Raw genomic sequence first — 13856 nt, forward strand, 5'->3', positions numbered from 1 at the left:
CCTGAGAACACATACAAGTCAACTACACCCAGAAAGCAAAACAATAAAAGATACTCAGAATAAAACAAAAACAGAAAAAAGAAAACACTGTAACCACAGAAGAAAAAACACACACAGCAAAACACCAGCAGCAATCCAGTCCATATCAATAATAATGTTGCATGTTGTGTTAGTCCGGACACTTGGGAGAAACAAATTAACAGACGCTCATGTATAAGAGAGTTTTACATAAAGGGTAAGTGCACATTAAGAAAACATCCCAACCCAGTGCTGCCCAAGCCCTGCTAAAGCGCCCAGGGCAGCATCAGAGTAGGTCCACGTGGCTTCCCTTCTGGGATGTCTTGCAGGAAGGGAGCCTCGCAAAGTGAAGCAGAAACTGGCAAAGGCAGCTCCACCTTGGTCTGACCATCACAAAGCAAGAGGCCCCAAACAAGAGAGTAGGGGCCCACTGAGCCATTGATCCCTGCACCCTTCACTTGACCCCACATGTGTTTATCAGCCAGATTGGCACAATACCCCTTGCCAACCTAAAATACAAACATAATTCTTTAGCTTCACAAAGGAAATTAAGTAAAACAGATACCTTAATCCCATAATCCTGCTGTGAATATGATTCCCCACCTATGAAAGTTTGTAAGCCAACCACTTCATGCCTCCCTCACCCCAATTTTGAGTATCCATTTTATAAAATGCCCACTTACAAACATACATCTACTCTCCATCTTGTTTCTCCTGTACCCACTCCCAAGGTACCAGAATGTGTTAATCTGGGTACTTTAGAGAAACTAATCCACAGACACTCATTTATAAGAGAGAGCATTACAGGGACGGGAAATGGACATCAAGAAAACATCCCAAGCCAGTGCTGCCCAAGCCCACAAGCCTAACCCTAACCCATTAGCCCATATGTCTGACACCCATCCACAAAATCTTCCTCCGTGTTAGGAAACGCACACTATGATGCCCACGGCTGGAGGAAAGCCGAATCAGTGAATGTGTAAGTATTTCAGCACGGGCAGTGATCTTCACTTGGCTGCTAAAGCACCCAGGAATGCATCAAAGTAGGTTCATGTGGCTTCCCCTCAGGGATGTCTTGCAGGAAGGGAGCCCTGCTGGCTGGAGAAGGGAGCTAATGCAGCTGCACCCAGGTCAGACCATCATAAAGCAAAAGACCAGAGAACCAGGAACAGAGTCGGGGCTCCCTGAGCCATTTGTCCCTCTGCCCTTCAACTAACCCCACATGTGTTTATCGGCCAGTTTGGCACAATAAACTACCTCAATCCAATACCCCTTGCCAGCCTGAAACCCGTACATAATTCTTTAGCTTCACGATGGAAATTAAGTAAAACAGACACTTTAATCCCATAATCCTGCTGTGAATATGTTCCCCGCCTATGAAAGTTTGTAAACCAACCACTTCATGCCTCCCTCACCCCAATTTTGAGTATCCAATTTATATACTGCCCACTTACATCAACCCAGTTCTCTGAGAAGACAATCACATTTTTTGACATGAAGCGTCTTCATTCCAGTTGGAACCTTGTGAAGTCTGCATGCAAAAGCAAAGGAAAATCTGGACAGGCCATCCATAAAGTGAGCAACCATATGCATGGGGTCACATGCCTTGCCTTTAGACCATGGGCTCTCACCAAGACTCAGAAAGCCTGGTCACGTTGGGCTAGGTCAAGAACTTTAAACAAGAAATTTTCTTTTATTTTTCTGTCCAGTACACCGAGGCCCTAGGTATCAATGGCCAAGTGCAACCAGTCTTTATTGCTTCATTTCTCCCACCGCCACTCAACAAGTAAATCCAGGTGGTCAGGTCACCCAGCAAGCATTTACCCTGCTCACAACTCCCTTTAACATTCAGTCCCAGAGTGGAGTTTTCTTCAGGGGGTCTAGATTTTTCCTAGCTTCTAGCAAAGACTACTGGTTCCTGAGTTTTCCAAAGCACTGGGTGGGGCATATATTTCTTTGCAAATGTAGCCTATGCCCACCTAAAAAAATCATATTATGGTGGCTAAACAAAGTGGGCTTACAAGCTTACTATATTCATACTTCCCATATTTCCCCCAGAGGACAACCGAGTAAACAGCGTGGTTTCATCTGACCTCGGGCTAGATGCGGGAGAAGGCCATGAGGGAGAGGTCAAACATACATCTACTCTCCATCTTATATGCTTCTCCTGTACCCCACACCCAAGGTACCATGCTGTGCTAATCTGGGAACGTTAGAGAAACTAATCCGCACACACTCAAGAGAGAGCTTTTCGTAGAGGGCAAAGGGACATCAAGAAAAGATCCCAAACCAGTGCTGCCCAAGTGCACATGGGCAACATTAACCCATTAGCCATATGTCTGACACCAATCCAGAAAGTCTTCCTCCAAGGCAGACAACACACAATATGATGCGGACTGCAGGAGGAAAGCCAAATCAGTGAATGTGTAAGCATTTCAGCGCTGCTAGTGGTCTCCAATGGACTGCTCCAGCACCCAGGGCTGCATCGGGTTAGGTCCATGTGACTTCCACTCAGGGATGTCTTGCAGGAAGGGAGCCTGCCAGCCTTAGCAGGGAATTGGCTAAGGCAGCTGCACCCTGCTCAGACCACCAAACAAGAGACCTGAGAACCTGAAAGGCAGGGCTCACTGAGCCATTTATGCCTCCACCATTCAATTAACACCACATGTGTTTATTGGCCAGTTAGGCATAATAAACTAAGTACCACAATGTAACACCTTTTGCCAACCTGAAACCCGAACATAATTGTTAAGCTTCACGATGGAAATTAAGTAAAACATACATCTAAATCCCACAATCCTGCTGTGACTATGTTCCCCCACCTATGAAAGTTTGTAAGCCAACCACTTCAGGCCTTCCTCCTGACCCAAATTTTGAGTATCCATTTTATAAATTTCCCACTTACATCAACCCAGTTTTCTGAGAAGAAACAACTATTTTTCGACATGAAGCATCTTCATTCCTGTTGGAACCTTGTGAAGTCTCCATCCATAGCAACGTCATTTCTGAACAAACAATCCATGAATGCAGCAATAATATGCACCAGTGCATACACTCAAAAATCTCCATCTGGTCGGGTGCTGGGGAATGCTACGTGGGGTCACTAAGCTCCAAAGTGCCCATTGGTCGCCTTGCCTTTAGACCACGGGCTCTCACCAAGACTAGCGAGCCTCCTGGGGCTAGGTCATGAACTTTAAACAAGTCAAGAACTTTTTTTTTTCTTCATGTAAACCAAGTCCACTGGTATCAATAACCAAAAGCAACCAGTCTCTTTATGGCTGAATTTCTCCCACCTCCACTCCACAAGTAGATCCACGTGGTCACCAGCAAGCATTTCAGCCTGCTCACAGCTGCCTTTAGCATTCAGTCCCAGAGTGGAGTTTTCTTCAGGGGTCCAGATTTTTCCTAGCTTCTAGCAAACACTACCGGTTCCTGAGTTTTCCAAAACACTGGGTGGGGCATATTTCTTTGCCAGGTTTTGTTTGCAAGCATAGCCTAAACCCACCTAAAAAAATCAAATTTGGTGGCTCAAAGAAAGTGGGCTTACAAACTTTCTATTTTCGTACTTCCCATATTTCCCCCAAAGGCAACGGAGTAAATACTGTGGCTTCATCTGATCTCGGGCAAGATATGGCAAACTTCCCTGAGGGAGAGGTCAAACATACATCTACTCTCCATCTTATGATTTATTTCTCCTGTACCCACTCCCAAGGTACCATATGTGTTAATCTGGGAACTTAGAGAAACTAATCTACACATCCGCGTGAGAGAGAGAGAGAGAGAGAGAGAGAGAGAGAGAGAGAGAGAGAGAGAGAGAGAGAGAGCGCTTTACGTAGAGGGGAAATGGACATCAAGAAAATATAACAAGCCAGTATTTCCCAGGCCCACAAGTCCAACCTTAACTCATTAGCCCATATGTCTGACACCAATCCAGAAAGTCTTCCGCCATGTCAGAGAGCATACAATATGATGCAGAATGCAGGAGGAAAGCCAAGTCAGTGAATGTGTAAGCATTTCAGCGGTGGTAGTGGCCTCAAATTGGCAACTCCAGCACCCAGAGCTGCATCGGGTTAGGTCCATGTTGCTTCGCTTCAGGGATGTCTTGCAGGAAGGGAGCCTGCCAGCCTAAACAGGGAATTGGCTAAGACAACTGCACCCTGCTCTGACCATCACAAACAAGAGACATGAGAAACAGAAAGGTGGGGCTCACTGAGGCATTTATCCCTCCCCTCTTCAGTAAACCCCACATGTGTTTTTGAGCCAGATAGGCATAATAACCTAACTACCTCAACCCAACACCACTTGCCAACCTGAATCACATGCATAATTGTTTAGCTTCACAATGGAAATTAAATAAAACAGACACCTTAATCCCATAATCCTCCTGTGTATATGTTGCCCCAACTATGAAAGTTTGTAAGCCAACCAATTCAGGCTTTCCCTCCAACCCCAATTTTGACTATCCATTTTTACATTGCGCACTGAAATCAACCCAGTTCTCTAAGAATATTATTTTTCAACATGATGGCACCTTTTGAAGTCTGCATCCATAAGCAAAGTCAAATCTGAACGGGCCATCCATGAATGCAGCAATAATATGCACAAGAGTTCATTCATACAATAAAAATCTCCTTCTGGTCAGGTACTGGTAAATGCAATGTGGGCTGACTCAGCTGCACAAGTGCCCATTGGTCGGTTGCCTTTAGACCACCGGATCTCACCAAGACTCAACAAGCCTAGCTAGCAACCTCGGGCTAGGTCATGAATTTTAACAAGTCAAGAACTTTTTTTTTCTTCTTCATGTAAACCAAGTCCACTGGTATCAATGGCCAAAAGCAAACAGTCTCTTTATGGCTGCATTTCTCCCACCTCCACTCCACATGTAGATCCAGGTGGTCACCAGCAAGCATTTCAGCCTGCTCACAGCTGCCTTTAACATTCAGTCCCAGAGTAGAGTTTTCTTCATGGCTCCACATTTTTCCTAGCTTCTGGCAGACTACTGGTTCCTGAGGATTCTAAAGCACTGGGTGAGGCATATATTTCTTTGCAGAGTTTTCTTGGTAAACATGGCACAAACCCATCTAAAAATTAAATTTTGGTGGCTCAAAGAAAGTGGGCTTACAAACTTTCTATTTCCGTACTTCCCATATTTCCCCCAGAAGACAACGGAGTAAATAGCATGGCTTTATCTAACCTCGGACTAGAAAAGGCACACTACCATGAGGGAGAGGTCAATCAAACATCTACTCTCCATCTTAGGTTTTGTTTCTTCAGTACCCGATTCCCAGGGTACCATAATGTGTTATTCCCAGTATTGTAGCAAAATCAAGCCACAAAAACTTAAGCAAGTATGAGAGAGAGTTTTACATACAGGGAAAGCAGATCTCAAGAAAACATCCCAACACAGTGATGCCCAAGCCCACAAGTCCAACATTAGCCCATATGTCTGACACCAATCCAGAAAGTCTTTCCATGTCAGACAACACACGATATGATGCGAACTGCAGGAGGAAAGCCAAATCAGTGAATGTGAAAGCATTTCAGCTCTGGTAGCTGTCTCTAATGGACTGCTCCAGCACCCAGGGCTGCATCGGGTTAGGTCCATGTGGCTTCCACTCAGGGATGTCTTGCAGGAAGGGAGCCTGCCAGCCTCAGCAGGGAATTGGCTAAGGCACCTGCACCCTGGTCTGACCATCACAAACAAGAGCCCTGAGAACCTGAAAGGCAGCATTCACTGAGACATTTATCCCTCCACCCTTCAATTAACCCCACATGTGTTTATTGGCCAGTTTGGTACAATAAACTACCTCAATCCAACACCCCTTGCCAGCCTGAAACCCGGACATAATTGTTTATCTTCACGATGGAAATTAAGTAAAACAGACACCTTAATCGCATAATCCTGCTGTGAATATGTCCCTCATTTATGAAAGTTTGTAAGCCAACCACTTCATGCCTTTATACCCCCAATCTTGAGTATCCAATTTATAAATTGCCCACTTACATCAACCCACTACTCATGGAAGACAATACTTGTTTTCAACATGAAGCGTCTTCATTCCAGTTGGAACCTTGTGAAGTCTGTATCCATTAGCAAAGCCAAATAAGAACAGGCCGTCCATGAAGTCAGCAACAATATGCACCAGTTCACACACTCAAAAATCTCCATCTGGTCGGGAGCTGGTCAATGCAATGTGGGCTCACTCAGCTCCACAAGTGCCCATTGGTCGCCTTGCCTATAGACCACGGGCTCTCACCAAGATTCAACAAGCCTAGCTAGCCACCTGGGGCTAGGTCATGGACTTTAAGCAAGTCAAGAACTTCTTTTTTTTTTTTTTCATCTTCAGGTAATCCAAGTCCTTGGTATCAATGACCAAAAGCAACCAGTCTCTTAATGGCCGCATTTCTCCCACTTCTACTCCACAAGTAGATCCAGGTGGTCACCAGCAAGCATTTCAGCCTGCTCACAGCTGCCTTTAGCATTCAGTCCCAGAGTGGAGTTTTTTTCATGGCTCCACATTTTTCCTAGCTTCTGGCAAAGACTACTGGTTCCTGAGTATTCCAAAGCACTGGGTGGGGCATATATTCTTTGCAGAGCTTTTTTGCACGCGTAGCCTAAACCCACCTAAAAACATCGTATTTTGGTGGCTCAAAGAAAGTGGGCTTACAAACTTTCTATTTTCGTACCTCCCATATTTTCCCCCAAAGACAACCAAGTAAGTAGCATAGCTTCATCTGACCTCGGCCTGGAAAATGCAAACTACCATGAGGGAGAGGTCAAATAAACATCTACTCTCCACCTTAGCATTTGTTTCTCTCGTACCCCACTCCCAAAGAACCATAATGTGTTAATCTGGGTACTTTAGAGAAACTAATCTACGGACACTCAATTATAAGAGAGAGCTTACATAGAGGGGAAATGGACATCAAGAAAACATCCCAAGCCAGCGATGCCCAAGCCCACAAGTCCAACCTTAACCCATTAGCCCATATGTGCGACACCGATCCACAAAATCTTCCTCCGTGTTAGGAAACGCACACTATGATGCCCACGGCTGGAGGAAAGCCGAATCAGTGAAAATTTAAGCATTTCAGCGCTGGTAGTGATCTCCAATGGGTTAATCCAGCACCCAGGGCTTCATCCGGGTAGGTCCATTTGGCTTCCCCTCAGGGATGTCTTGCAGGAAGGGAGCCTGCCAGCCTCAGCAGGGAATTGGCTAAGGCAGCTGCACCGTGGTCTGACCATCACAAACAGGAGACCTCACTAACAGAAAGGCAGGGCTCACAGAGCCATTTGTACCTCAGCTCTTCAATTAGCCCCACATGTGTTATTGGCCAGGTTTACCCTATAAACTAACTACCTCACATGACAATTTATTAAATGTGCCAATTAAAAGATAAAGAGTAGCAGACTTGTCAAGAAAATATGACTTCCCATATCCTTCTAACCAGAGACACACTTTAAACAAACAAACAAACAAATTAATCTCAAAAGCAAATGATAGAGAAAACTTTACCAAACTAATTGCAACCATACAAAAACTCAGTGGCAACATATATCTCTGATAAAATAGACTTCAATGCAAAAAAGGAGACAAAAGAAGGACACTTCCTGATTAAAAGAATAGTAAAACATGAATGAATCACATTACATATATACACTTCCAATGAAACACCCTCAAAATACATTAATCAAAGTCAATGTTGGTCAGAGAAAAAGACAGCTCATTAAAGTGGTATGAGACTTCAATACATCACTCTCAAGGAGGACATATCATCAGCAAAGAAACTCAATAAAGTCAGAGAAGAACTAAGTAACACAATTAACCAAGTCTACTTCCTTGGTGTAGCTAGACCACTCCACCCAAATAAAACACAGTATACAATCTCCTTCAGCACACAAAGACATTCTCCAGAACAGAAGCCAAAAAAGCAAACCTTAATAATTTTTTAAAAAGTGAGATTCTACAACTCATTTCTTCCGACCAATTCAAAGTAGGCAGAATAAAAATCTATGTTTGTGAAAGAGTTTGGCTTTTAGCAATCCTTTTTTGACAGCTAATTATGCTAACATTGCAACACGAGGCAGAGAATGATCTCTCTTCTTTGAGTCTCTACATTAGTTAAAGATTCCTTAGATATTTGCTTGAACAGTAAAATTTTATGAGAATGATGTTTTGTCAAATTTTTTTTCCTGTGAGAAGAATTTTCAATATATTACTGAATCATTTCTGGTTAGTTTGTTTTTCAAGTTTATTTCCTCATTTCATTTAAGTTTCCTATTTATAGGCACAAGGTTAATCACAATATCTTAACTTTTTATTTTCTGAGGCATCTGTCATGCTCTTCATTCTTATGTGATCCAACAGCATTCTGCCTACTTTGTATGGATTCAGACTGAATTTCCTGCTAGCTCCTTTGGTGAGGGAGCTTAGTGTCAGATTTAATTTCATTTAAAGAGAAAGGCCATGCACCATGTCTGCACACCCAAGTTTAAGGACCAGGCTTTGTGTGCTCAGTACATTCCCAGATGGGTAAGAAATAGCAGATAGATGACCCCTGATTTCAAAAGAAAGAATCAAAATTCTACCTTTCCTCAAGGTCTGGCCACTGCTGGAAGGTGCTGTTGGCTTCTCCCTTCTGTACATCCACAACTGGTTCCAGACAGACCCCTGGGGATTTGGTCAAATCCTTCTGAAGGTGCAGGCTGCTACTGACCATGCTGTCCAGAAAGCTGAGGATCTGAAGACAGCTCTGTAGACTGGATGGGAATGGACTGTTGAAGGAAAATGCAGCGCTCTGAAAATCAGCAAATGGCCTGGGCTTTGTGTCTGCCCAGGATTGTAAGGGTGTTCCCGCTTCCTCCAGGGCTCCAAAACAGCCCAGCACGCAGAGAGCCTCAGCCAGCCTCTCAAACAGCCCGTTTCTCCAGAAGAAGTCACTGTTGACAGGGTCTAGGTGGAGTGCTGCAGACACAGCAGACAGGGTACGGAAGATGAGGTCCAGAATCTGAGCTGCAGAGACTGCCTTCCACATCTGTAGAGGGGGTTCTTGAAGAGATCCTTCCAGGTCAGACAGCAAAGACAGCAGACCATTGAATCCACTGGAGATTCTGAAAGCAGCACGGCCCTTGGGGGTTCCCAGAATCCTGATTAGAGACTGAAATCCCAAAGAGATAAACAAGATCAAAATGCAGAAGGTAGATCTTTATGGCTGACTCATCTACTGTCCTCTCAAGTCTTATCATTACATCTTCCCCTACTTAGGACCATGGGAGAGACCAGTCTCAATAAAAGACAATGCTAAAACATTGTGCATGTCAACATTTTCTCCTTAATGTTAATTTTAGGCTGCTCCTTAATTTTAATTTTAAGCATTGTTTAACATGGCCACTCTTAAAGCTTATGTTAACATTGATAGATTGCTCCTTGAAATGAACTTGAAAGAACTGCTTTATTCTTGAGTTAAATGCAACTCCCTGCAGGAAACACTCTCTGACCCTAAGCTTATATATTTCAATATTCAAGTTAAAGCTGGACATTAGAATCAGTATACATTTGAATTATGATTCCGGCAAATAATATTGAAAGTACCATTAGAAGAACAAACAAATCTGACTCAAAAGAAGTACAGACACAATGTTGCTTAGAAGCCAGGATGGCTTTTGTCAAGCTATCAGGAGAGACTACTCCCTGGAAAAAGACATCATGCTTGGCAAAATAGAGGATCTGTGAAAAAGAGGAAGATTGTCAAGGAGGTGGATTGACACAGTGGCTGAACCAACAGGCTCAATCATACTAATTTTGAGGAATGGGCAGAACTAGGCAATGTTTCGTTCTGTTGTACATAAAGTCGTTGTGAGTTATAACCCAGTTGATGCCACTTAACCACAAGCTTGCATTAGGTTTCTGAAGTATCTTCACAGTTTACTTAAAGTGTAGTGAAGTCCACAAAATGATTAGGTACTACTATGCAAATGAGGTATTTATGGATTACCAAGCAGCTTTGACTGTCTGCCTATAAAGCAAATAAAGTTCATGAAACACCTGTGTAGGTGAAACTTCAAATAGTGTCTACAAAACCCCACAGGGGATTGGTCATGTTTACCATTCCATCGGGCTCAAAGTGAGCCAGTGCCAGAGTCTGGAGAGATGAGACCATATCCCCATCTAGAAACGCCAGCAGTAGTTCACGTCTTTTTAACTCAGGAAGGGTTCATGTGATGAGAACCTCCTAGACCCAGATGAGGGAGAGAGATGTAATATCATCGATAGTGAGGAATAACAGCAGAGACACAGTGGCAGCAGACTTAGGAATTTGACACAAGATAGAGGGGGACATCCTGGTCCAGGGAGCTCAATGGCTACTGCTGGCAAGCCAATCCAGGGAGCTAGAGAGCTTAGTTCCTTCAAGCAGGAGATTTCCTAGCAAAGTGGGTACCTCTGGCCACTTAACAGGGGGAGTCAAAGAGCTCTGTAACACCCAACCAGGGCATATGTCAGGTGAGAGCAGAGATCCGGAGGAAATATCCAAGAAGCTGATCAAAGAACTATATCCTGAGTTATTCCGGTATTTCCAAGTTGATCCTGATAGTAAGTTATAGCCTAATAATTCCGGTGTGTTTGCATGGCCATTGGGAAAAATGATCAAACTCAGCAGAGAGGTAGAGGCCTATGGAAAGGAATTCTGGTTTCAGAGGTGATAAAAAGTGGCCTCCATCTCATCAGCCTTGGGCTGAAGCTAACAATGATTTTCTTCCTTCCTCATACATTTAGGGGAGGGGTGACACCACACACCACTTTTTTGTGTTGTTGTTAGATACTACTGAGTTAATGCAAACTCGTAGCAACTGTCTATAAAACATAACAAAACAATGCCTGATCCTGAGCCATCCTCCCAATGGTCTCTAGCTTTGAGTGCACTGAAGCAGCTACTGTGTCAATTCCTCTTCTTCAGGGGAATAACCTCTACACATTCAACTGCAATTACTTGAAAAGTATCTCATCTCTCTACCGTAATGAAGTTCTATGACATCTGGACCATATGTGGTTTATGTTCCCACTATGTTGTGTACCGGAGGAGGCCATCGTGCTTGCTAAAGTAGAGGGGCAGCAAAAAAGAGTAACGTCTTAAACAAGATGGATTTATACAGTGGCTGCAACAGTGGACCGAAGCCTAGGAACAACTGTGAGGATGGAAAGGTACCAGGTAGTGCTTCGTTCTGTTGTGCACAGGGTCACTATGGGTCTAAAACAATTCAATGGCACCTAACAACAATAACTTCATAACATTAATATTTTTATCAAAATGATTCTAATATATGCCAGAGTAGAACTGTGCTCCAAAAGTTTTCATTGGCTAATTTTTTAGAAGTAGACCATGGAGCCTTCCTTCCCAGGGTCCCTGGATGAATTAGAATGGCCAACCTTTCAGTTAGCAATTGAGCTCATTAATCATTTGTATTTCCCAGAAACTTTGTTGTGGAATATAGCATAATAAATATTTACTAAATGAGTACAAAGAAACCATCTCTTATTTTGTAAAAGAGTATTTTCCCCAGTAAATTCTAGATAAAAACATCATTAGTCAAAGCCCTGCTTATGTAAGTACTTATATATATTACATTAAGAGAAATAATAAAGTGACTCTACTAAAACCTAGTGTGAAAAGATGAAGGTATGAGAGTAGAGAATAGAAACATGCAATGATAAGAAATATGTAGCAAATAATGTAGACCACAATTGAACTATTTAGAATATACTACCCCTAAAACAAAATAGAATATACTACCCCTAAAACCACTGTGATTTCTCCTGGTCAGCCTTCTTTAACTTTTTCCAAAATTAAGCATTTACTGAGTGTTTACTATGTGTCATACATTGAGACAATTGATAGTATATGGTATGCGTTCAATAAATATTTTCAAAGAAAGGAAGAAATAAAGGGAAGGAGGGCAGAGAAAGAGAGGGAATAGGGAGAGTGGAACCCACCCAGGATCCCAAAATCTGCCTGTGTATTCTGGGCAGCTCATTTTTGTATCCAACCCCACCCTCTTCTAGCAAACAGGATGGACAGAGATCTGCCATTAGATCCTCCACTTTTCATTACAGGAGGAAAAGCTGCCATTGTAAGATTAGGGATGGGCCCCTAGGCACTCTACCGACGGAAACTACAGCCATTGGAGCACTGTGTACATGAAGCCATGACATCTTCCGAGAAGAGGGTGTCTGAGGAGGTAAAGATGAAGAACTCAATGAGCTGAGCCTCTAAGCCAGTGGTTCCCAACCTTCCTGATGCCATGACCTTTTCATACAACTCCTCATGTGGTGGAGATCTCCAACCATAAAACTATTTTCGTTGCTACTTCATAATTGTCATTTTGCAACTGTTATGAATCGCAATGTAAATATCTGATATGCAAGGTGTATTTTCATTGTTACAGAATGAACATAATTAAAACAGTGATTAATCACTAAAATACGTAATTATATATTATGAAATATTTATTTCTAATTACAAATAAATAAAATTTTGTCTTGAAGCATGGTGTAGCATGCATGGATAAGTCTTCACGCTGGGTACTCGTATGTGGGCGTATCTGCATGTGGGCCGACTGGCCTGGAGATGGATAGAGTAGCGGTGTCTCGGTTCCTAAGAACATGGAAATATGTGTTTTCCGATGGTCTCAGGCGACCCCTGTGAATGGGTCATTCACCCCCCCACCCCCCGCAAGGGGTTGCGACCCACAGGTTGAGAACCACTGCTCTAAGCAAGGAGAAATATCAGCTTGGTCACTGGGCAGAAAGCAAATGAATACTAAAAAATAAGGCAGAAATATGGCTAGTATGTTCTCTATGATGGACATGGGAGACTTCTCTACCCTTTCACGCCCATCTGCAGTCCCTGATGGTATCTACTAATCCTATGCCCAGGATCCCCACTGCAGCTGGCAATCCACTTTCCTCAACTTCAGGCTGAAGAGCAAGGAGAATTTCCCCATTCTAAAGGAGCTGCTTGGGAAATTGTGAGGTCAGCCAGGACACAATATTTCAGAAAGGCCGGGAAAAAAGAACATTAAATTAGCTTCTTCTGGTATTCTGTCTATGCAGAATTAACCCAAGCAAGCTAATAAAACATGTATCTATTCGGCTGTTATCATTGTTAATATGAAAGAATCCTGGATCTTCGAGGAGCATGGCAGGCTCCTGAGGGTGCATCAGTGAGACCCCATATGGGAACCCTACTGAATGAACTGGACTCTACTTAAGACACACATGTACCCTGAGGACTTAAGCTGGAAAACACCTGTTGTCTAATGAAGCCAAAGACAGCGGCACCAAGAATCGTATACAACTGGTTGGCAGACAAATAAGGCCTGACTAGATCAACGCCCTGGATGCTGTATTAAGCTATGTAATATTCTGGCAATCATGTGACAGCCATTCTATTATATTATGCTTGTGCATATTTCTATTAGGGTGTATCTCAGAGTGCACCACCACTGGATTTACCCCCGTGAAGCTGTGTTACTGGTTGCTCTGTTTTCTGAAAATGAAACCCAGGGAAGCTGAGCGAATAAGGAAAGAGACTATAACAAGGGGCTGGGGCGAGGGCATTATAGAGGGCTGAAGGAAATAAAAAGCAGATGATGCCACGAATTCCAGGAAGGAAAGTATGCTTGGAGACTGATTATGAAAGCAAATGTACAATCATGTTTGACAGGATTGAATTATGGAAGGATATGACATATGTATTAACTCCCAAGTTACAACACATTTTTTAAAAAGAGATCCAGGTGTGGCTTTGGGGCATCCATTAAATCTTAGCTCCAATTAAAA

General features: G+C 43.1%; 1 protein-coding gene across 1 annotated transcript in view; it reads right to left on the reverse strand.

The window, feature by feature from the left end:
• WDFY4 (WDFY family member 4) overlaps positions 1–13856 on the reverse strand; it is a 388818-nt gene that overhangs the window by 295010 nt on the left and 79952 nt on the right. Inside the window, exon 11 of the mRNA XM_075527922.1 lies at positions 8609–9177. Within this exon, the coding sequence (XP_075384037.1) occupies positions 8609–9177 (569 nt within the window). The remainder of the gene's footprint in view (positions 1–8608; positions 9178–13856) is intronic.

This window comes from Tenrec ecaudatus, chromosome 12 (genome assembly GCF_050624435.1).
Source record: "Tenrec ecaudatus isolate mTenEca1 chromosome 12, mTenEca1.hap1, whole genome shotgun sequence".
NCBI lineage: Eukaryota > Metazoa > Chordata > Mammalia > Afrosoricida > Tenrecidae > Tenrec > Tenrec ecaudatus.